This window comes from Macaca thibetana, chromosome 1 (genome assembly GCF_024542745.1).
Source record: "Macaca thibetana thibetana isolate TM-01 chromosome 1, ASM2454274v1, whole genome shotgun sequence".
NCBI lineage: Eukaryota > Metazoa > Chordata > Mammalia > Primates > Cercopithecidae > Macaca > Macaca thibetana.
This window is the reverse complement of record NC_065578.1, coordinates 165,800,778-165,826,385: the sequence shown is the minus strand read 5'-3', so window position 1 is coordinate 165,826,385 and position 25,608 is coordinate 165,800,778. Positions and strand designations below refer to the sequence as shown.

Genomic DNA, 25,608 nt, shown 5'->3' with positions numbered 1-25,608 from the left:
GGGGAAGACAGATAATATACTAGGTATCTTAAGGAAAAAAAAAGAAAAGAAAATGTGGAAAGTAACAATAGTAGAACTTGGTAGATGCCATAAACTAATTGATCGAATTTCTCTAGTAAACCACAGTTTGAAAAGTATTTCAAAATCCTTAACTTCCAACATTGTTCTAGAGATTGCTGTTGATAGTGATCAATACGTACCTGTTTCTTTTTATTATTATTATCATACATTGAAAAAGTCTGAGATGTAATTGTAACAGACTGCTTTGAAGTTCAGCTGTAATTTACCCCAAGATTTTAGAGTAACTTGAAGTAGGACAACATCTGGTAAGTAGTCTTCTCTGCTTTATATGAAGTAAAATTAAAACCAGTCTTAGCCTATACTCTATTCCATGTTCAAATGTCTAAGAATTATTAGAAACTACTCAAGGGTTTCCCCCTGACCACAATATTCATTACAAATCATGGACCTGTTTGACAATGAAGTATGGCATCTACTAGCTATACGTAATATTTTAAGTAGAATGGCAAGTTGTTTTGTGATTTTTTTAAGGAGAAAAAGGGAAATTATGCTGAGGCAATGTTCACTTTTTGAAGAAAAATTTAATTGACCTAAGGCAATATTTTTACTACATATACAAAATAACAAACAGATGCTGACTCATTTTGACTGGCTTCCAGATGCAGTGACCCATAAGGTTAATACTGACCATGGTGATGTTAACTGTCCTAGTAAATAGATTCAAGAGATGCCAGTCCAGTGGGTTCTGGTTTTCTTTATTTTATCCAACTTGGAAAACCATGAACTTTTCAAACCAAGTTCCTGAATTGGTTACCCTTCCCCCGCTTCTCCCAGTTTCCTTATACTCCAACATTATTTGAAACTGTTTAACCCTCATGAAAATGTTTGACTTCAAAAGATCACTTTACAGAGAGAGAGTTCTGTAAAATCTTTTCGTTCTGAAAATTCTTGGTATAAATTTAAGGAAAATTATATTTTTCATATCACTTCTTCATTAGAAAATTAAACTATTCGGTATTTTCTGTTATCTAGAAGGAATGTTTCCTGGAGCGTTTACTCCCACTACAAACAATGCTCTTAAGCAGTAATGAGAACATGGAATCTTTCTGCTACTGTACATGTGTATTCAAGAGGGAGGAGACATACTAAAAAGCACAAAGGCAAACTTCAGCCCATTCATGACTTGCACTCTTATTTAGCTCAATGTTTTCCAACCATGGTACATGCTGTAATGAACAAGGAGATTGGATAGAAGATTTTGGTGGCTGACTAAACACAAAAGACATAGTGATTTCCAATAACTCAAGGTTGATCTTTTTAAAATAATCTAATTTATCAACAGAAAGAGTACTGAAAAGGATTTAACTAAGCTTAGTTTACAGAAGTGTCCATAAAGTTCTCTCAGCATATCTTGTGTTGACTGTTTGTAAGAACATGGAGCATTCAAGATATTACTACTTAGAATAAATGACATCACCTACCTCTTGCTCTCTGGTGAATATTTGACTTACAAAAGCAATTTACATGTCTCTTCTCTTCAGCCATATACCTAGATTTTGAGAATTTTATTCTCTTAGAATTGTAGTTTCCTAGATATAGAAGAGGCTTCATTCTATGATGGAATTTTTAACACTATTGTACCTGCCAAATGTAGTGGCTCAAATCTCTGCTTAAATACCTTCAGAAATAGAGAGATCACTCACTCCGTCTTGCCAAAAATTGCCCAAAAGTTATTTCCTTATATTGAAATAAAATATGATTTGCCTGTAGCTTTCCTTCATTGACCATGTTGCAATTCTGGAAGACATGCAAATGAAAATCTGAACTTGCCTGCTACTTGAGAATACTTAATATCTGAAGAAAAGTATCTTCGGCCATCTAAGCCATCACTTCTATTCGGGCTAAACTTCCTGTTTCTTTTAATGTTTGCCATATGACATAGTTTTCCACACTTCATCAGCTGCTTGCAGGTTTTGGAATATATTTGCTTCTTTGTATTCCTTCTAAGATGTGATGTCTGTATGTCCTTGATGATACAGTGACACAGGGCCACAACCTCCCTTATTCTAGAAAATGTGCTTATGCTTTTCAGCTTAATACAACATTGACTTTTTGGCAGCCACACTTCGTGATTGCATCATTTTGTATCATTGTCACTCATGATGCCACGTAGTCCTGTTTCTCCTACTCTAAACTTATAAGGCACATTTAGATCGAAGTGGCTCTCGTTTATTCTTGTTAAATTTCATCTCGTTGTATTCCATCTGTCATTAAAGCTTGTCAAAATTGTTTTTCATCTGTATATGTTGTCCCTCTTCATAACATGTCAACCACTTGTATGAGAATCACCCTTCCAAATCTACAGCCAAGTCATACATGTCTTCAGGTGTTTCTAAAATCATGTAGCAAATCGCACATGCTGACTAGTTGCTTGTGATTTCTGAGGAATAGGATTGCTGAAGAGTCAGGCTTCTGAGAAAAAAAAATAGTCTGCGTTTTGGCTTTTAATCCGGATCCACAAAGTGATGCTGAAGGCATCCTGGGATGACCAGCAGGCACCCCGCTACCCCTGAGGTTGAGTGATTCTGGGCATATCTTCAAACCTCAGGGGCTTCAAGGGCCAAATTTTCTTATTAAGCATTTTATCTCATATGAAAGTGCTGCAGTGTATTCAGAGATGTTAACCTCTTCAAAGGGGTTATTTTATCTAACAGTACACTTTTGAAAGCTACCGGTAGTTGCCTGGAGCAGGTGGTCTCCAAATGCAGATTCAAAATGCAATGTTCCTGTAGGAAATCAAGTCAGAGTTCTGAAAATATAGCCTTTTATGCAGAAGATCTTCAAACACAGATGATTGTCTAAGCAAGTTTTACTATAGTTCAGCTAAACTAAAATGTGTCTTACCTTTACCCAAACTTCAACTGGGCCATATGACGACATTTAGACATGCTGAAATATGCTCTTTTTGTCTGGTTAGCATTGGGATATAAAATCTTGAGGACAACAATATCTTGAATACAGTGCTCTTGTCATGTTATCAATGCTTTCTAGATTGCAAAATCAATAGTCAATTTTCAGCCCCCATCTTGCTTAATTTCTCAATACCAGTTAACACAATTAAACACTCCCTCCTCCTGAAAACCTATTTTCTCACTAGGCTTATGGGCCACCACTCTGCCTTGGTTCTCCTCTTATCTTACTGGCTACTCCTGCATCATTTCCTTTACCTCCACTTTTCTAATGCCTAAGGGCTTACTTCTTGGACCTCTTGTTTTCTCTCTATATACCCACTCTCTTGGTGATCTCATGCAGTCTTGTGGTTCTAAATATCTAATATGGTTTGGATGTTTGACCCCTCCAAATCTCATGTTGAAAAGTGATTCCCAATTGGGGCCAATGGGAGGTGATATATACTAACAAATCCCGCATTATCAGAACATCCTGCCTGAACCTCTATATCAACTGCCCATTAGTCACTTCCGCTTGGATATCCAAAAAGGCATCTCAAATTTAATATGGACTCCCACCTCACCCAAAAAATCTGTTCCTCCAATTTTCTTCCCTAGCTCTGCAAATGGAAACTCCATGCTTCCAGTTGCTTAGGCCAAAAACCTTAGAGATGGCTCCAGAAAATTCTATTGTGTCTACCTTCAAAATATTTTGAAAATCTGACCACTTTTCACCACTTTCACATTACCACTGATCCAAGCCATCATCATTTCTCTCTTGAGTTACTACAATAACGTAGTATAACGTTGGGCTTTTGCTCAAATATCACTTTCTCAGAGAGTTCCTCCCTGATTATTCTATTTAAAATTACAATTCCATCCCTCCAAATCTCCCTATTCCCTTTCTCTACCTGACATTTTGTACTAAAGGATTTCTCACCATCTGACATATTATACAGTTTGCTTCCTTATCTGTATCTGGTGTCTTTCCTCCAACTAGAATGTAAGCTTTGTGAGGATGGGAAGTTTTCTTCCTACCATATCACCCGTATTTTACAATGTCAGTTTTTATTTTTATATATCTCAAGAGTTTTCTTGAGGCGATGCACATCAATAGCATTGCCACATATGAGCATCAGTAACTCCTCTGACCACAGGAAATGCTGCGTGGGTTTCATACTCAGCTTTGCCCCTACTTCTCTGTTTCCTGTGCCTCTCCTACACCCAACCAGGACCACAGAAGGAAGGGTCCTTCTTTTTCCTTGCTCAACTGCCCTGCCTCTTATGTGAGATGTCATCCCAAGAGAAGATTTACTCATCTAATTCTTGATTTCTGTTGTCCCAATTTATGTTCTTTACAGATTAAAAACCTGAAGTTTAGAAAGGTTATGTAACTAGCCTAAATCACATGTTAATAGCAGACCTGGGACAAATACAGTTCAGGCTCTAATAAATTTCTTTACAAAGAATAATTAAGTTTAATGACATGTGTGCTTCAGCATGCCTCCAAGTAGCAAAGATTATGACTGCCTGCACAGTCTGCTTGCAGAGGTTGCATGAATTCCTCTTGTCCGAAAATTTCTTCCACCAAGTTGGAGTACAGTAGTGTCTGATATACCACCACTAAGGCCCATATTTTAGGGCAGCGAAGGGAAGATTCTTTAGTTTATCACTGCAGAGATCTTTTTGGTTTGTTTTGTGATCAGTGGGCCTCAAGTGTAAACTACAAACCAAAATATAGTTATTTTAGGGATAAAGTATACTCAGAAATCCAGAAAGAGGCCAAATCATTATTCTATTAAGTAAGCCTGTCCTGAACTTTAAAAGTTGTGTATGAGTGTGTATGTGTGTGTGCATGTGTGTGTGTTTGTGAAATGTATAATTCTCATCTTCCATCCCTTCTGTCTTTTGAGCCTTAAGATGTTTCTTTTTCTTTTTTTCTCCTCCTCTATTTTGAAGAGTTTGTGGCAGGCAGATTTGGCCAGAATGACTCCACTGGATATGTTGTCTTTACTCTTGATGAGAGCTATGGAGACACCGTCAGCCTCTCCATGTTTGTCCGAACACTTCAACCATCGGGCTTACTTCTAGCTTTGGAAAACAGCACTTATCAATATATCCGTGTCTGGCTAGAGCACGGCAGACTAGCAATGCTGACTCCAAACTCTCCCAAATTAGTAGTAAAATTTGTTCTTAATGATGGAAATGTCCACTTGATATCTTTGAAAATCAAGCCAAATAAAATTGAACTGTATCAATCTTCACAAAACCTAGGATTTATTTCTGCTTCTACATGGAAAATCCAAAAGGGAGATGTCATCTACATTGGTGGCCTACCTGACAAGCAGGAGACTGAACTTAATGGTGGATTCTTCAAAGGCTGTATCCAAGATGTAAGACTAAACAACCAAAATCTGGAATTCTTTCCAAATTCAACAAATAATGTATCTCTCAAACCAGTTCTTGTCAATGTAACCCAAGGCTGTCCTGGAGACAACAGCTGCAAGGTAATGATTACTCATACAAACTAGGTATATAATATATGTTAAACTTTTATTTTATTAAGAAGATAACTTAATAAAACCATTCTTTCTGTATAAAGATGATGTTACTGACCCACCACCATAGAATGATATTTCATCTATATTTTTCCAACAAGACTGTGAAATTTACATTGAGGCATAGAAATGTGGCTTTGATCTTATTGGCATCATGATCTATTTAATTAACCAAAATAACTTCAGCTATAGACTTCTCTCACCCTCACAAAATCAAATTACTTAAGTATAATAATATTTCAATTCCTAAACTCCTAATGGCTCCCCAGAGGTTTAACTGAATTAACTCTTTTTGGATGATATTGTTAACTCTATTTTAAATGCCCAGCTACTACTGCTTTGAACTTTTATTAAGTCAGCAACAACAAGAGAAATCTGAGAGGTAATTTCCTTCTGGTAGTTGAAATCCTCTGAAATATAATTTCTCAAAGCCCATGCTTTACTTTAAATATTCTATGTACTCTTCTAAGAGCTGCTTAAATACAAGAACTTGTCAGCTCTGCATGACCTTTCAAAGGGAAAAAGGGAAATGCATTTCTATGTGTTGAACATTTGTTGAGCTCCAACTATGGCCCTCCACTAAGCTTGGTTCTAAATATACACAAATGAATTATTGTAACATTGTTATGGAACGTTTTCAATGAACTAGGCAGTATTTTACATGGCTTAATCTATTTAGTTCTATTGAAGGACTACAGTGGAAAGCAGGCATTGTTGTTGTCCCAATGTATGTTATTTACAGATAAAGTAACTGAAGTTTAGAAAGGTTATATAATTAGCTTAAATCATATGTTAATAGGAGACCCGAGACAAAGACAGTCCATGCTCTGATAAATTTCTTTTTAAATACTTTCATTTTGAATACTTTTTGTGAGCAAGCTTGTGAAAACTCAAATAATAATACTATGTCTGTGATTCAGAGGCAGATCAGTGTGGGAAGGGCAATCAATGAGTTGGGATCCAGAGGACCTAGGTACCAAGTTTCACTGTTTTGCTTCTGTATAGGATCTTGGGCAACTGGAAACACCTTCTTTTTATCATCTGTAAAACCAGGAGTAAGAATCCTTCCTCAAATGATAATTAGTGCATGTGAAAAGTGTCTGGTAATTTGTAAATTACAGAGGATGCTGCTATACTTGAAAAAATCCTCCCTGTGCTATAGATCAATTTTATATCTTTTTTCTCTCTCAGCCACCACTCTGCTCTTTTAGAAAGCAGTTGGTAATGGCAATAGTCATTTTCATTCTATTTAGTTAACAATGGATATTAAAAGTTTAAAATGTAGAAATGCAGGGAAATTAGCATTTTAAAAATAACAGGTATGTGGTCTTACCTTCAACATTTTTCTATTTATTTGCCAGTGCTTTTTATACCTTTGATTTCTTTTCCGCTCAGTCCAACCCCTGTCGCAATGGAGGTGTTTGCCATTCCCTGTGGGATGACTTCTCCTGTTCCTGTCCTGCCCACATGAGTGGGAAAGCCTGTGAGGAGGTTCAGTGGTGTGGATTCAGCCCGTGTCCTCACGAAGCCCAGTGCCAGCCGGTGCTTCAAGGATTTGAATGTAGGTAGAGTTCAAACCTATCATCTCGCCAGTTAAATTGGGACATCTGAGTTGTTCCAAGAGCAAACACAGAAAAAGAGTATAGACAAAGCCAGCTTATTAAAATCTATGGTTGTTTCCCCTATGTGAGTAGGCTAATAAACCTGACTGGCCTCTTGCCTCATCCTGCCTTTGGTGGGTGTCTGGATAGGAAATGGAGGTCACAGCAACACTAAACCTAGATGCTTAATCATTTAAAGCTGATTTCCTAAAGAAGAATTAGCAAGGTAATATTTGACTTTCCTTCCCTCATTACTGGGAACACAGAATAAATATGTGCGTGTTACACATTGTCATTTATTAACTATGAGGCCTCAGGCAATTCATGTGATCTCCATCATCTAAAGCTTCCTCACCTGTGAAATAGAGAGAACAATTTCTACTTTTTCAGTTTCTTTGTGATGATTCTGTGACCTTATGTGTAAATAAACATGTTAGGCACTCAATGTTTGCTATGAGACTTTCCCTCATTGTGAAAGGTTTTCCTGTCCAGCTTCTGCATTACAAAACACACTTTTCCAAATGTTAGCAATTTGAATACTATACAGTATTCACCATTTTGACACATCCACCCGCTAACTATACTGTTATTTATATTCTGTCTTCTCACCTACTTCAAATAATGCACAGTCCAGTCTATAGCCAACCCTCTATGTTTGCACTGAATTCTAATTTCCTCCCCTTATTCAAAGATTGTGCTCCTAAAATTTTCTCTCACACACCAGTATCGATTTTTCCATCACTACAAAACATTTCCTTTGACACTCCCTCACTCCTATTCCTACCAGCTACCATTCCACTTCTCTGCCTTAAAGAATATGGAGAAGAAAAACCCTCTAATGTGTTGTCTGCAATATGCTTCCAACATTATCACTCCATTCTCTCTTTTACACCATACAGTCAGGCCCACACACCACCACCTCCCTCCTGAACTCTGTTAACCCAGAGATTCACAGGTCACCTTTGTCACTTCATTTAGGTTTCTATACAAACATCCTCCAACTTGGCTTTGTTTTTATTAATATCTCTTATTGTTCCTTGATATTTTGTTACATGTGCATTGATATATTTGTCTATGATCTCTTTCATCATGAGAATATAAGCTTCACAAGGCAAGAAAATTTTCTATGTGGTTTCTTGCTAGTAAATATTTGTTAAATAAATTGATATTATTTTCTTCAAATTTACTTAATATTTTCACTTAACTACTGTGGACATTAAGTACATTATCTGCTTACTATAAAAAAAAATACATGCAGGATGCTGGATGCACGCCTATAATCCCAGCACTTTAGGAGGCGGAAGTGGGAGGATTGCTTGAGCCCAAGAATTTGAGTCTGCAGTAAGCCAGGATCACACCACTGCACTCCAGCCTGGGCAATAAAATAAGACCCTGTCTCAAAAAATAATAATAAAAAAAATAAAAATACTGCACTAATATAATGGAATGGAACTAGAGGATAGTTTGGCTTAAGGTCAGTAGCAATGACATACTATCTAGACTGGGCCCCCAAGTAACTGAGAAAAAGAGAAAAATGTATTTATTTTTATGTTTCTATACTTCAAAATCATATTATTTAAAAGACCTGTATGAAGTACATTACACTGTATGTACACTTGGGGAAGTTTTCTAGAAAAATATGTGTACTTTTATGTTTCATATTTAAGAAATATGTACTACACATGTAAAGAAAACATGATGACTTGGCATAAAGAATGTAAATTGGTTTTTAGTGAGGCACAAAATTTTAAATGATACTTTTTCATTATTCTACTTCTTCTATTATTCTAAAATAATTTCTTAATTATTAGTTTTACTGTTGATCTTTTGATAGAAGTACTAAAGTTGTTAGTCTCAGCTGTGTTCTACCTGGTGTCCGAATCGTTTTGAATATTTTCACAGGAAAAAGGAATAGGATTTCTAAAAACAGTAGCAGCCCCAAAACAATAGCCCTGATGCACACTGCTCTGCAATCTACACATCAAGCAGTTTAGGAGCTGGACAAACGTGTCAGAAAGAAGTGAAGTGAACCTTTACTGCTACAACATTGCCGATAGCAAAACAGTAGTAAGTCCAGCTCAGACACACCCAAAAAGTCCCAGTAGCATTTTTAAAGTATAGCTTAACTTAGTGAAGAGAGAAAACATAAATAAATAGGAGGTGTACAATAGGAATTATAAATCAATTTTCTAATTGATAGCTATTAACCCAGAATTCACTTTTACTACTCTATATAATTTTAATTTTATGTGATCTTATGACCCTATTATATTTTCTTTCCAAGGAAAATATATTGAAAAGATTAAGTCTAATGGAACAAGGTACTCTTGAGAGTACAGCTGATACATTACCCTGAGTTTGCCTTTAGGGCTATAATCATCTCTATCTCCGTATCGTACCAAGATTTAAACATTTACAACTCACCTTAATTACAGGTGTGTTTATTATGGCAAAGTTCCCCAAAGAAAAGGCGAAGTGCAAAAGTGGTTATGTATATCGTGGTTTTTACCCAGATCAGAAGACATGATTTCAATGTGCTCAGCAGAGTTAATAAATATATTTATATAGCATTATAGACCATAGTCTTCATTTCAGAGTTGGAGAATTAATGAGATTTTTTCATTTTAACATTTACTTAAAAAACATGTAATGAAACACTTGTTGCTCTTCTCCAAAGCTGATTGAACACACACACACACACACACACACACACACACAGAGTAAAAAACAGTAAGATCAAGGTAATTGACTTATTTAATTAAGTCAAATAATACACTCGAATGATACACTGAAATTTTCTCCTGCTGTGGTTTCTAATCATTATCTCACTTTTCAGGATACAGGATGGAGTTATTTTCATAGAGTATTCATTTAATTCTGTTTACTGAGCACCTACTATACATCAGGGACACACAGGCACAGGCATAGGGATTTAGTGATAACCTAGGCAGGGAAGATCCTTGGTTTCATAAAGCTTACATCCTAGTGCAGAAAGACAGTCAAGGAACAAGTCAACAAATAAACATAATTTTAAGTGGTAATGGGAGCTATGAAGAAAATTAAGCATAGACAGTGAATGCAGGGAGGCAGTATTTTTAACTCGGATAGTCAGGGAAATCTTCTCAGAGGAGGCGACATTTGAGGAGATATTAACACTCAGAAAAGCCAAGTATAAGAAGATCTGGGGAAATAGTATTCCAGATATAAGTAACAGCAAGCGTAGAAGGCCTGCATTGGGAACAAGCTTGGTGTATCTTCAATGAATGGCGAAAAACTGTGGCTGTGGCATGTTAATGAGAAAGAGAGTGGTAGGAATTGGAATTGGAGAGTTAATCAGAGGTCAGATCATGTAGATTTTTTTTTTTTAACATGACAGAATTTTGTCATGAAATTTTTTCCTTTAAAAGAGAGACAGGGTCGGCCGGGCGCGGTGGCTCACGCCTGTAATCCCAGCACTTTGGGAGGCCGAGGCGGGCGGATCACAAGGTCAGGAGATCGAGACCACGGTGAAACCCCGTCTCTACTAAAAAAAAAAATGCAAAAAATTAGCCGGGCGCGGTTGTGGGCGCCTGTAGTCCCAGCTACTCGGGAGGCTGAGGCAGCAGAATGGCGTGAACCCGGGAGGCGGAGCTTGCAGTGAGCCGAGATCGCGCCACTGCACTCCAGCCTGGGCGACAGAGCGAGACTCCGTCTCAAAAAAAAAAAAAAAAAAAAGAGACAGGGTGTTATTTTGTTGTCCAGGATGGTCTCAAACTGCTGACTTCAAGCTATCTACCCTTCTCAGCCTCCCAGATAGCTGAGGTTACACCCACAACTGACTCAGATCATGGACACTCTTGTGGTTATGTTTAGGATTTCTTTTTAGATGTGATGCTAACTAATGGAGTTTGACTAAGGAGTGGTTGTTATATTGATCTGCAGAGCAGCAGAAGCAGGGACACTAAGAAGTAATTAGTGTTAATGAAAGATGATGGTGGTTGGGTGTAGCGCCTGATAATGTAATCATAGTGTTTTCAGGTCATTTGCTACTGAAAAGTGTGACACAATAAGAATAGATAATTGGCCACTGCATTGAGTAGCGTGGAGTTCATTCATTGTAACCACGAAAGTGGTTTTAGTGAAGTGACTGGGACAAAAGCTTGAGTGGCATATATAAAAGAGAAAATGAGGAATGATAAAATGAGACAATGGGGATATAAAACTATTAGAAGTTTTGCTGGTAAAGAAAATCGACAAAAAAGCAGCAGGATTGGGGGATGTCAGGGTACTGTTTTGCATGTATTTTTATTTTTTAAGATTAAAGCAATTGCACATATTTGTATATCGATGGGAAACAGCAAAATGGAAGGGGAAATGATTATGAAGGAAAGAAAAAGATTGCATAGAGAAATAATATGTTTAAAAGGTGAAAATCAGTAGGACCCAGGGCATAACTGGTAGAGTTGACATTGGTGGGAATACAGACAGTTCATCTATTACAGCAGGATAGAATACAGTGTGGATCCAAATAATATTGGGTTTACAGATTTGATGGATATCTGAGGTAGCTCTGTTTTCTCAAGAAAATATTATGTGAGATCATAAGCTGAGATAGAATTCGATATTTTAAGAGAGAGAACAAGTTGCTCGCTAATCGTCTTGCAGTATGGGGAAAAAGTTTGTAATAGAGAAATGCAATAGGATTGCCCAAAGTGCTGTGCTCACATATAGTGGGAGAGCAATTGATATGGTTGTATATGAAAGTACTTGGGTGTAGATACAGAATTTGCAGCTTGTTAAATAACTGGAGTTTTACCAGGTAAGTAAATCAGTCACTTGAAATGCGACTTTTAACTGCCTACTCTTCAGCTTAATCAGAAGCCAGACTCCACGGTTAATTTTCTGTGTCACCAAGCTAGATTTGCGATTTCTTTTGGCTCAGTTTATTTATGTGTAAAATGAATTATCAATGCTTTATTTGTGGGAGCAAATGCAAAACAAAAATTGGCATGCATTAGGATTTCACTGGAAATGTATAGTTTTGGTTTTGCTACCAAACCATCCAAGTTTGACATTCTGGCTTTCTTATTTATTAATTACATCACCATGAACAAAATTACTTAAATTCTGTGAGTCTCAACTTCTTCTTCCATAAAATGGGGTTAATAATAATACCTGTATTCAAAAGTTTGATATTAGGAATAATATAAAAGCACCTAGCACAGTATGTAACATGTATCAGATAGTCAATGTGCAATGTTATTAACACGATGATCATTACTATTAATAAAGGTAATGAAGCAAACTATAGATTTAATAAAGTTGCTGATTATTATCATCTTGTCTCATTAGGTATTGCAAATGCTGTTTTTAATGAACAAAGCAGTCAAATATTGTTCAGAAGCAATGGGAATATTACCAGAGAACTCACCAATATCACATTCGGTTTCAGAACAAGGGATGCAAATGTAATAATATTGCATGCAGAAAAAGAGCCTGAATTTCTTAATATTAGCATTCAAGATTCCAGATTATTCTTTCAATTGCAAAGTGGCAACAGCTTTTATATGCTAAGTCTGACAAGTTTGCAGTCAGTGAATGATGGCATGTGGCATGAAGTGACTCTTTCCATGACAGACCCGATGTCCCAGACCTCCAGGTGGCAAATGGAAGTGGACAACCAAACACCGTTTGTGACCAGCACAATTGCTACTGGAAGCCTCAACTTTTTGAAGGATAATACAGATATTTATGTGGGTGATGGAGCTATTGACAATATAAAGGGCCTGCAAGGGTGTCTAAGTACAATAGAAATCGGAGGCATTTATCTCTCTTACTTTGAAAATGTTCATGGTTTCACTAATAAACCTCAGGAAGAGCAATTTCTCAAAATCTCTACCAATTCAGTGGTCACTGGGTGTTTGCAATTAAGTGTCTGCAACTCCAACCCCTGCTTGCATGGAGGAAACTGTGAAGACATCTATAGCTCTTATCATTGCTCCTGTCCCTTGGGATGGTCAGGGAAACACTGTGAACTCAACACTGATGAATGCTTCTCAAATCCCTGTATCCATGGCAACTGCTCTGACAGAGTTGCAGCCTACCACTGCACATGTGAGCCTGGATACACTGGTGGGAACTGTGAAGTGGATATAGACAACTGCCAGAGTCACCAGTGTGCAAATGGAGCCACCTGCATTAGTGATACTAATGGCTATTCTTGCCTCTGTTTCGGAAATTTTACAGGAAAATTTTGCAGGTGAGCATAAAGTCCATATGAAGCTTGGTCTTTGAAGCTGTACTCTGCATCACTGTTCTTGTCAAATTGGAATGCTGTCTCCTCGAGGTATACATATATACTGTGCTGAACAGGGCTAACACTGGTCACTTCCATCACAACTTGCTCATGTTAAGACAGGATCTCATACACTACGATATTCTACAAGTCAGAAAGGTAGTGTTTAAGTCAGACTTTCAGCAAAATATTTTCTCAGTCATCTGTGTGAAAATGTGTCTCATGAACTGTAGCCCCAGGGTCTGACAGCTTCAAGGCCTTGGGAAACAAATACATTTACAATAAGCGCAAAAGCAGAAATGTAGTATTGTTAGGGAAGGCGTGACTTCTATTGCTAAAATAATGCCCTGGGCTATTTCAGGCAGGTAAATATTATAAAATCCCGAAAAGAGTACATTAAAGTATACAACTGACCCTTGAGCAATGCAGGGGTTAGAGGTGCCGATGTGTAGTTGAAAATCCACATTTAACTTTTAACTCTCCCGAAACGTAACTATCAGCCTGGTTGACCAGAAACCTTAACAATAACATAGTCAATTAACACATATTTTGTGTGTCATATTCTTCTGTCTTCTTACCATAAAGAAAGCTAGAGAAAATAAAGTGTTATTAAGAGAATCATAGGAAAGAGAAAACATATTTACTATTCATTAGCGGAAATTGATGGTCAAGGATCTTCATCCTCATTGTCTTCATGTTGATTAGGATAAAGAGGAAGAGAAGGGGTTGGTCTTGCTGTCTCAGTGGTGGCAGAGGTGAAAGAAAATCCACATATAAGTGAATTCACACCATTCAAACATGTGTTGTTCAAGGGTCAACTGTAATTTCAAAACAGTGGTATTATAATTCTCAAATATAAAATAAATGTTTCAATTATTTTGTCATTAATTATTGAGGAAACTAGTAAGATATAAAAACTAATTCAAAGGACAATCTAAAGAATATGTATATGTATATATACAAACAAAAATGAGTGAATGAATTTACTAATAAATACAAAACTGTTTAATATCCCATAGGGCAAGAAAACTAGTATTTGAAGTCATCTTTTCTATAGTGTGATAATCAGTTATACGGCTCACTACAGATAAATTAATTTGCATTTTGATAAACAAGATTTTCATATTAATGTTGTTTTTTACAACTTACAGAATTGTAATATAGCTTAGCGAAGAAAATATAAGGCGCAGACCACTGCAAAAGTGGATAATCCTAGATGGTCCTTTATATAAACCCAGTATTGCATTGAAAGAATACGCAGTGATATTCTTTGCCCATTTCAAAGTATTTCACATTTTTCTACAACTACAAAAGCAGTATTTTAGTTCTTGTAACCACCTCCATTTCAGGCTATATAAACAGAGATAAGAAAGAGTATTTTTCTTCTAAGTCACATTGCTTCAGTATTTCCATGTAAGAAGTTATTATTGTTTTTACAACTTACACCGCTTTAAATTTACTAAATAATTGAGTCATTATGGGGAGGTGAGAGGGTTATTATTAACAAGTAATACATTCCAGAACTTCGGCAAGAACACCTGGAATGGGTTGGCAGCCTGTAGACATTACACTAATTCAGAGGTGGTACCTTAATTGCATGAATCTCCTGGCAAACATAACATGTAGGCATGCCTATACGAAGTTGTACATCTCTCCCTAACAGTTACTGTTGTTCTGAGCCTGAGAAAGCAAGGCACCGTTATAGGTGCTAAGTGTTCCCAACAGGTAACCTGCCTGTTTAAAAGCAAGAAGAATTCTGGATCAAATTCAGTACATTTCACTGTGAATTTTGATGAGTAAAATAAACACATAGGCCCTAGTAAGTAGTTCTCTAGAATTCCTTTCTGCCTAATTCATCAAAGTCAAGTTCTGAAAGACGAAAGCCCTCAAAAGTACCTTCTAATGAGATTCAGGAATTGTTTATTAAAACCAAGATGTATACAAAGCTTCATATTTGCATTGCTAATTGACCTCTTTCAAAGCTGGTTGACATTTTTTACTCTTTTGAAAAGTCTTTATGATATCTTCTTTTTAAAGTAGAATTGATTAGCTCTTGTGGGAAGAGACACACTTAGCATCATATTAGCTAGTCTATCCACATTAGCTGCAGCACACACAACAGGAGCAAAATTCAATTCATTTTACACTTCCTGAATATTTATTAGTTATCTGATGCCATGCACATACACAGTGGGTCAAAGGGCCTAAGCAACACTATTAAATTCCTTTTAAACATCAGTCCCTTCACACTACTAGATTTTGTCTAACAGTGAAGTTCTGCTTAGCTTCTAATACTTGTTCCACCTTTTATAAGGATTCTTTAACATGTAAAGCTTTGTTGCCATACCAGAGAGCCACACTCTGAATTCACATGCAGTTACCATCGTGTGCTATATACAAAGCTCCTGGACAGCATTTGGCTTGCATTCTTCGAAGCTGTGAATTATTACATAGGGAGCAGCAAGTCTTGGCAGGGCAACTGGAGTTCAGCTCTGAAAGCCAATAGAGAAATCACATGAGTGCTTGGGTACTAGAGTGCTGTCCTTGCTTTCCTGGCCTTTGTAGAGATGCAATTTTCTTATGGCCTTTATTGATTTATTAGCAAAGCAGCAGCAAATCTAGTTATAGCAAGTTCTTTTCCAACCCAAAATTTATTGCCACCCCATGGCATAGATCTTATCTCACAAATGAAAACTGTGTAGAAATGGAAGATGTATAGCCATGCTTGTCATAGAACCCTCCAGCAGGAGCTTTTTACTGGAGAAAGCGATTCTTGTATAATGCAGCACAATTAAGCATTTGTAGCTCCTCCAGCCTGAGTACTTAATTAGCTTGGCACTGACTACATAGATGAATTTATCAAAAAAGTTTTCTTGAATGAGATGAACAAGATGAACAGCTGTGGCTGTTGCTTTTATCTCTCTAGACAGAGCAGATTACCCTCAACAGTCTGTGGGAATGAGGAGACAAATCTCACTTGCTACAATGGAGGCAACTGCACAGAGTTCCAGGCTGAATTAAAATGTATGTGCCGGCCAGGTTTTACTGGAGAACGGTGAGTCACATTAGAGCTTTCTGGAAGAGAACTCTGGGCTAAAGAATGATGGGATTACTCAATGTTCATTTTCTCCTCTAATTTTTTATCTCAGTTCCCATAGGAAAATCTATGCTGAAATAGAGGTTCACACAGAGTGAAACAATAAAAAGAAGAAAAACTACAGTTTAGGTCAAAGGAGAGAACATTTTATTAGACAAAACTTCAAATAGGGAAAATGTTTTTTAAAAAATGTATAACGTGCTATTTTTTTTCTTGTAAGTACTTCTGAATTCATGTCTCTTTTTTTGTTACTAACTCTAATACATGATACAAATATGGTTGCTGTAGAAGTAAAATAAATTACAACTAAAAGATTGCCTCATAGAATTGCCTACAACCCAAAAGTATATATACCTTATCCATATGATTCTACTTTTCCCAGAGAAATTCTTCAACGCTTCACCTCATACAGGAATTCTTAAAATGGAGTTGGTCAATGGCTTCAGGCATCTGTGACCTGCTGAAAATACAGGAAAATTAGAATATGTATTTAAGTGGCTAGGGGTAAGTTCAGGGGTAGAAAGAATGCATACTGAATAGCTTTTATCAGCTGCTCAAAGGGATGTATGTCCCCAAAACAGTTATGAACCAGGGCTCTATAAAATACAGATACTATATAAGCAGATAATAAATAGTTAACCTGTGCCACGCACCTTACAAATCCCGTCTCTAATTCTTATAGCTCTGTAAGGAAAGTTTTATGATTTTTATTTTGCATATGTGTAAACTGAGGCTGAGAGGTTAAGTGATGTATGAAGGGCCTGTCCACATGTATGCTGCAGTAAGGTTGAGCTGCCTTCAAAGCCTCTGCTCTTCTATTTGATGTGCCAGCATAACTGTAGGAATAAATCTTTGCTCACCACATTTTTTTTTTTTTAATGAGAAAGATGTTCTTCCATCTCATGTGTCATCCAGGGTAAGACACAGTGGTCTCTGATCAAACTTCCTACATTTAAAAAAATCAAATAAACTAAGCTCAGACGTATTTGACAAAGATATTTTGACTGAATCAATATTTCCCATAAGCATAGTTAATAAAATAATGGATATGTGAGTGCTCTCTGGCAAGTGCCCTCTGGATTAACTTGAATTTTCTGGTTTTTAGCTGGCCTCTTTTGCATCACAAAGATACAGATATTTTGCCACCTTTACAAAACAGCGGGGAGTCTAGGGTGCACCTGCATTTTACCCTTCCAACGTTCTCTTTTATTTGCAGCCTGCCTTCTGTGGTTGGTTCTGTGTGGTACAGGCATTCCAAGTCTATATGTGCATGGAAGGAGATAGCCTTGAGTCACATTCTGCTTTCTGTTGCGCCAGTTTTGGTTCTGCAACTTATTAACTGAGACCATTCAGTTGTATTCCAATTCCATGTATCTTTCAAAATATCGCAAATATTTTCTTGTCATTAATTCTGAGTAATTCCACTATTGTCAAGTGCGGGTTGCTTCCTGGTTGGACATCACAGTTTCTGCCTAATGGCACAATGCATAGAACTCATCCAAAACCTTGGATTATTTTTCTCTGCCACTCACACATTGTTTCTATTTACAACAAACATTTCAGTGTCCTCTGATATTTATTAGTTTACAAAATTTATATTTGGCATTTAGATTCAAATATATTTGAAACATAGAAAGAAAAGAAAGCTTAGAGTTTTCCTTATTTTCCCAGGAGGCTTTTCTACTGGAAAAACTTACGTGACGCTAGATATTTCTAAAACATTGAACCTGTGTTCAGTAGATTCTATGCTTTCAAAGTCCTTCACCATCATTACTTAATTGACTGGATGTTAATAGATTTATTATTACTTTCTATGCATTAATTAACCTCTAATAAAAACGACAATGATGCTGATAATACATGTGTATCTATTGTTGACTGTTTCAACAGAAAAATAGGTGAGAAAGTGATGGAGTAGTTAGGGGAAAATAGAAAATCGTGGGCTATCTCCCATGGCCTAGGGAAATGTGACTTCCATTGCGTCCAAGGATATTGAAAAGCTATCCTCAAATAAATTGGCTTCTCTCCTGCCTTGATTAAACCTCCAAATTAGTGTCATCCTGACAGGTTTTGAATGATGGATGATGTGAACACTCTGGCCCACCCAAGACCGAGAATGCTTGGCAGGCTTCTGAGAGTTGTCAAGTTTTGCTCAGATCTAATCAGAGAAGTCTCCCTCCAGTCCAGAAGCATAAGCCAAAAAAGGAAAACAAAATGTCTCAGCTATGCTTGGTATCCAACGGGATAAGGAGGTGTTTTTCTTGGAAGAAATCTTTGTTTTCTTTTATACCTTGGGCTGGCCTTGCCCCACTACCTCATCCCCTTTCATTTTGAGCCTAGTGATTAGTCTCTGGCCCATACGTGCAAGTTTTACATTTTGGAAGGTGAGGGAAAGAATAAAGGAAAATTAAAAATTGTTTACATCAAATTTCAACATTATAAGCTGCACTGTAGAGATCAAGAAGAGCTAAGATTTTATACAAATTTTCAAAAGTAAAAATAGCCGCTTTAGTTACTGTTCTATCCCAAGGTCTTAGCAGAGTGTTTGTCACATAGTATGTGTTAAATATCCACTGAGTGACTGAATACATGATTGGTGGCTTAATCCATGAATATACAGAAAAACAAATTCTTGGTGGAAAATTAGGTTAAAAAATGACAACGTCCCAGGAAGAAGAAAACTTCAATTTACCTGAGAATTGATGTCACTTGTCTTGGAAAATTTGGCTTTTGAAAGTCATTCTACCTCAAGATTTCAGAAATTATGCTTGGCTGTTGGAACACAGATTTATTAGCAAGTACAATCTTCTAATTATCAATTTTTGCTTTTGTTAGAAAAAAAAGGATTTCTATGGAAAATAATTCAAAACTCTCAGAATAAACCCCCCCCTCCTCTTCCTCCTCCTTCATTTTCTTCTTCTGTTTTGTTGTTGTTGTTGTTGTTGTTGTTTTGTTTCTCTTTGGTGGGCTTTTCCCTTAGCCTGAGAGCTCTGATGCTTGAGGATCCTGATAGCCTGAATGTAGGCTTGCCCTGCAGACTCCAGATGGCAAAATGCAGCCTCTCTCCTTGTGCGCCTAATAAAGTGAACATTTATATAAGGTGGCAACCCCACTAATGCTCTTGAGCGTGACACTGGTGTATGCATGGCCCACTTTTCTCTTGGTTTCTAAATATTTGCATCTATTTTCTCATTTTAATTAATTCCGTGTATATGTATACATATGTGTACAAATTATTTCCATTAAATCCCAAATGTGTTAAAGAAATTTTAAGAAACATCTCCGACATTATCAAGTATATATAAAGTACGTGTGGATGGGTAGACAAGACTATGCTGTTCCAGATAGATAAGGCAAACTTTTCTTCCCATTTCACAACCAATGTATTCAACAGGGACCTGGGTTTCTGTTGTTCTGTTTATTTTGAAGGTGTGAAAAGGACATTGATGAGTGTGCCTCTGATCCGTGTGTCAATGGAGGACTGTGCCAGGACTTACTCAACAAATTCCAGTGCCTCTGTGATGTTGCCTTTGCTGGCGAGCGCTGCGAGGTGGACGTAAGCGACCTCTCCTTTTATGTCTCTCTCTTATTCTGGCAGAACCTTTTTCAGCTTCTTTCTTACCTCATTTTGCGCATGAATGACGAGCCAGTTGTTGAGTGGGGTGAACAGGAAGATTATTAACATATATTTGAACATTCCCAATTGAAAAAAAGCCATTGAATTTCAAAAAATGCCTTGATTAGTTTTAGATCTCTGGGGGAAAAAATGGAAATAAAAACTATCTCAATAATTAAAATAAATTCAAGGCTTATTTTAAACATATCAGAAGTACTTTGTCTGTATGAGAACACTTGGACACAGGGTGGGGAACATCACACACCGGGGCCTGTCATGGGGTGGGGGGAGGGGGAAGGGATAACATTAGGAGATATACCTAATGTAAATGACGAGTTAATGGGTGCAGCCCACAAATATGGCACATGTATACATATGTAATAAACCTGCACATTATGCACATGTACCCTAGAACTTAAAGTATAATAAAGAAGTATTTTCCTATTCTATCTTTGAATATGAAAAAAGTGTTCTTAATATAACTAGAAATATCTCCTTAACACTTCTGTACATGAATGACCACTGCAATTTCTTCCCAGTCTATTTCTGGGTACATTTATTTTCACATTGTAAGTTGCCCTCAATCACTATGATTCTATTTTCACTTCTGTTCTTTCAGTCTTATCTATTATTTATGACACAAAAATTGAGAATTACAGGCCAGGTGCGGTGGCTCACTCCTATAATCCCAGCACTATGGAAAGCCAAGGTGGGCAGAACACCTGAGGCCATGAGTTTGAGACCAGCCTGGCCAACATGGCAAAACCCCGTCTCTACTAAAAACACAAAAATTAACTGGGAGTGGTGGCACGTGCCTGTAATCCCAGCTATTCAGGAAGGTGAAGAGGGAGAATTGCTTGAACCTGGGAGGCAGATGTTGCAATGAGTCAAGATTGCACCCCTGCATTCCAGCCTGAACGACAGAGTGAGATTCCGTCTAGGGAAAAAAAAAAAAAAAGAGAGAGAGAATTACTGATTATTACTGATTATATCCATCTATGTTTTTACATGAAGTTATTCAAGTGAATTGTTACCAGTTCTCTGATATGTGATAAATATATATAGAGAGAACTCAGGAATTTACATCAAGTCCCTAAAATTGTAGAAAAACAATTATCTAGTATCAGTACTCAAATTATACCACACTGGTATAATTTTGGATTCCATAACTGTCCCTCTAACAAAGTTACAAATAATCCTTTCTCTATTTCTTTTCCTGCACTCCCTTTTCCTAACAAATAGAACAATTTTTTTGTTAATTGTTTCTAAATTTATGAGCTCCTTGACTTTTCTATCAACATGGACTAATTTCAGTTGCTTTTCAATGAATATTTAATAAAAATAAGAACTGTAGTTTATACATAAATTTAAAAGTATATATTGTAAAACTTGAATTTTCTTAGAGGCATGGTTTTCTAAGATTTGCAAGTAAATTTATTTTCTTAAGTATCTTTCTGAAAAAAATATGAAAGCATAGTATACAACATAACCAAAATATATTTGACGTTATGATTTTTAAAAATAAATGTATACCTGAAATGACAGATCTATAAAGTAAATTAATAAGATATGCAAAAATTAATATATTCTTTATTGTAAAGATTTCAGAGATTATAAAATATTAATATTTAAAAACTTTGTTAATGTTTTCATTGTTTCCACCAGTATGTTATCATTTATGCTAAATATCTTTGTGTAGATACACTCTTCCAAAGAAGATGTTATTTGTGTTCATTTAAAGGAAAAATAGTTTGATCCTATGAATTAATTCAGAAAGCAACTAAAATAACAATGGCCTGCCAAATGTCATTTTGTAAATATGTCTATGACTTTAGGAGCTGTCCTGGTTTGAAAACGTGAGGACAATTTATCCTTTGGATGACATCTATTTAGTCCCAGTTAAGAAAGTTGTTTTTCTGTGGGAATGACCAAGGTAAATTTAAATATACCATTCAAACAAACAAGAACAAAATAATATCCTTGTTATAGAGTACATGTAGCATATAGTATGAAGTAATATACTACAAAAGCAAAGAAAATGTATTCTGTCTTGTGATAGTAATAGACAATTTTTACATAGCAAATTCATATCTTTTGGAGTAGTGGCAATCATTTCAAACTGGGAGCTACTAATTGTGAAGATTTTCCTTTTTACTCATCCATTTTCTTCACATCCAAGACTGCATGTGTGATGCCGCTGCTTCAGATGATTTGTTCCAAAGTTAAATTTTGTGACAAAAGACATGGGGAAAACCTTCCCATCAATATTTGCATTCACAAGTATTTGCAGTAAGCATAAAATAGATTATAGTCAAAGACCATATGTATAGTTTTCACATTTACTCCCTTCTAGAAATATCTGTACTTATGCACTTACAGGCTGTTCCAAATGTAATATGTTCTCTACCAAATATGGTTAAGAAATATTCACTCACAATTTCTTTCTCTGCACAATTCTGAGGCCTCTGGTGTCGCTGTAATTGTCAGTTGCTTTTCTGTTTTCCAAATGTATTGTTGTCGTGAGGTATCTGACTTTAAAAAATGTTTTCCCTTTTCTTTTTGTTCTTCTGTATTTTCAACTGCATGTGTGTGACTATGGCTTTTACATATTTGCACAGAAAAATAAAATCTTTGTTTCTGTATCTTCTCTTTCTCATCTTCTAACGGTATTTGTATTTGTTTGCCTTGACTATGTCTTGTATGATAAAATGTCCACCAGCCATGCATACACACACACAGACACACACACACACACACAACAGAAGTACTAGTGCTGATCTTCCTGAACTGCGATCTCTTTCTGCGAAAGTGTCACTGCGTGTAAACACTGTGGCATCCAAGTAAAGTCGCATGTATGTTTCCTCTCTGGCAAGTAATCCTCTAGTTGGCCTTCTAAAGTTGATTACAACCTTAATTGTTCTTATTATTGATTTAAATTGTCCCTGCCAAAGCTAGCCATTGTTCAACCTGGTTCTAAGAGGGGCTGTTTTACCCAAATGACAGAAATTTACACTAACTCCTCTGGACCAAGCTTCTAAAACATAGCCTATATTTACTTGAATAATAACGAATTCCATTTGCTCCATTTTTCAGATTTAACATTAAACTAAACAGGGCTATGTGTCTGTGTTTGGCCATGCCTTCTTCTTTGTGTGCGTACATGGCAAGTGGGTTTTATTACCCTTCCTTTTGCAAAATAGGGAAGTAGAGAGAATAGGCAAATTTGGAAAAATCAGTGTTTGAGGAGCATGGAGAGACAATTAAGTTCGATTAACACCGTTGAGGACTTAGTCTGTGCCAGGAACTGTGATAAGCCATTTTAAATACATTATCTTTTCAATTATCTTTTTTCAATACGAGGTCAACCAAAATCTTTTATCTTCCAAATTCTTCACTACATTTTCTTAAAAGATCTTTTGGCCATTTCTAGATTTTAAAATAGAAACTGTTATGCTTTAATTTTGCAATATTAAAATGAAACCTTTTCTGCAAATGGTGCCACATAAAATTTGAGTTTAGTGAGTTAGGTAGGAAATCAGTGAAGAAATCTGTTTCTCAACTGCCAATATTACTACTAATATAAACTAGCTTACTTCTCTGCTTTTTTACTTATTCAACAAATGTTTAATGTATATCTACTATTTGCCGTACTGTATACTAGGTCCTGGGAGTAGAACTATGATTTAGACACTATGCTTGCTCAAAATAAGCTGAAGTTATGGTAAAGAATGTGGGTTAGGCTGGGCGTGGTGGCTCACGCCTGTAATCCCTGCACTTTGGGAGGCCGAGGCAGGCGGATCACCTGAAGTCAGGAGTTCGAAACCAGCCTGACCAACATGGTGAAACGTTGTCTATACTAAAAATACAAAAATTAGCTGGGCGTGGTGGTGGGCACCTGTAATCCCAGCCACTCAGGAGGCCGAGGAAGGGGAATCACTTTAACCCAGGAGGTGGAGGTTGCAGTGAGCCGAGATCACACCATTACACTCCAGCCTAGGCGACAGAGTGAGGCTTTGTCTCAAAAAAAAAAAAAAAAAGTGGCTAAACAAATAGTCTTAGGGTGTAACTGAGTGCCAGCTGTAAGGGAGCATATGGGAGGGGCATGTTGTCCAGTCTTACAGGTGGATATAGAAGGTTAAGGAAAGTTTCCTGAAGCCTTAGCTAAGATTTGAGGGAGTTAGACTATGGAAGAAGCAATGGCACAGTACTTGTGTTTCAGGCAGAAGGGGCTGGAGAGGTTGTGCACTGTGGCAGGGGGTATCACAGAGAGCGGCAGTGCTGAAAGATTGGGTGGTAGAAGGAAGCAGGAGTAAGCCCTTATACACTTTGGCAGAGACCTTGGTATTTTCCATAAGAGAAATGGAGAATCCTTGAAGGGTTTCAAATAAGAAAAATGTCATGATTATACTTGCACTTTAGAAAGATCACTTGGGCTTCTACATAGAGAATGGCTTTAAAGAAAGGCACGACTGGACCCAGAAAGAAACAGCTAGGAGGCTGCTGCAGTGATAAAGAAAAAACGAGATTTTGCACTACCACATATAGTTGTAGAGAAGATAGATTTTAAAAGTTTGAAGCATGATCGTTTGGGAGAAGCTGTGGGTCTAAGGGGGTGATAACTTAAATTTGGTGGATAATATTTTTAATACCTTTGTTGATTGAATAAATGAATGAATTTAAGATCTGTTGGATATCTAAATACAGTTATTAATCAGTGTACATATTCCATTCTGGAGTTCAAGAGGCATATCCGAATGTATATATTTGGAATATATATTATAGATCTATTGAGTTTTATATTCCATTCTTTGTGTATGTAATCCATTTGTATTATTTATTTACTGCTTTGCAACAATATTACTTCAAACTTGGCAACTTAAAACAACACATATTTATTATCTCGCAGTTTCTGTGTTCAGGAGCCCAGGCACGACTTAACTAGGTCCTCTGCTCAGGGTCTCACAAGACAGCATCATTCAAGCTGTGAGCCAGAGAGGTGGTCTCATCTGAGCTGAACCATGGGGGGATCCACTTCTGGAGTGAACTCAGGGATCAAGTTCACTAAGGCTGATGGCAGAAGTAGCCCTCAATTCCTGAAAACAGCCCTCAGCTCCTTGCCACTTGGGGCTCGCCAACATGGTTGCTTACTTCCTCAAAGCCATAAAAGGAGGGAGAGATTCCAGCAAGATGGATGTTACCATTTTATATAACATAATTATGTAATTGTGTACATATAATCGCATATTTCTCCTCATCTTTATCATAGTCTGTAGGTCAAAAGCAAGTCACAGGTTCTATCTACACTCAAAGGGAGAGGGGCACACAAGGTGTAAACACCAGGAGGTGGGGACCAACCATGGGGCGTTCACTTAAAAGGGTGTCTGCCAGCTGGTTGCAGTGGCTCTCATCTGTAATCCCAACATTTTGGGAGGCCTATGCAGTAAGATCACTTAAGTCTAGGATTTCCAAGCCAACTGGGCAACATGGTAAAAT

General features: G+C 36.9%; 1 protein-coding gene across 5 annotated transcripts in view; it reads left to right on the top strand.

Annotated features, from left to right (window-relative positions):
- CRB1 (crumbs cell polarity complex component 1) overlaps positions 1-25,608 on the top strand; it is a 282,711-nt gene that overhangs the window by 220,858 nt on the left and 36,245 nt on the right. For 3 of the 5 annotated variants that reach the window (XM_050765223.1, XM_050765201.1, XM_050765191.1), the window contains 5 exons: positions 4,929-5,476; positions 6,923-7,088; positions 12,460-13,366; positions 16,329-16,457; positions 19,929-20,055. In XM_050765223.1, the coding sequence (XP_050621180.1) occupies positions 4,929-5,476; positions 6,923-7,088; positions 12,460-13,366; positions 16,329-16,457; positions 19,929-20,055 (1,877 nt within the window). Of the gene's footprint in view, positions 1-4,928; positions 5,477-6,447; positions 6,583-6,922; positions 7,089-12,459; positions 13,367-16,328; positions 16,458-19,928; positions 20,056-21,950; positions 22,758-25,608 lie in introns of those variants that run through there. The other 2 variants (XM_050765233.1, XM_050765212.1) reach the window with 2 other exon arrangements.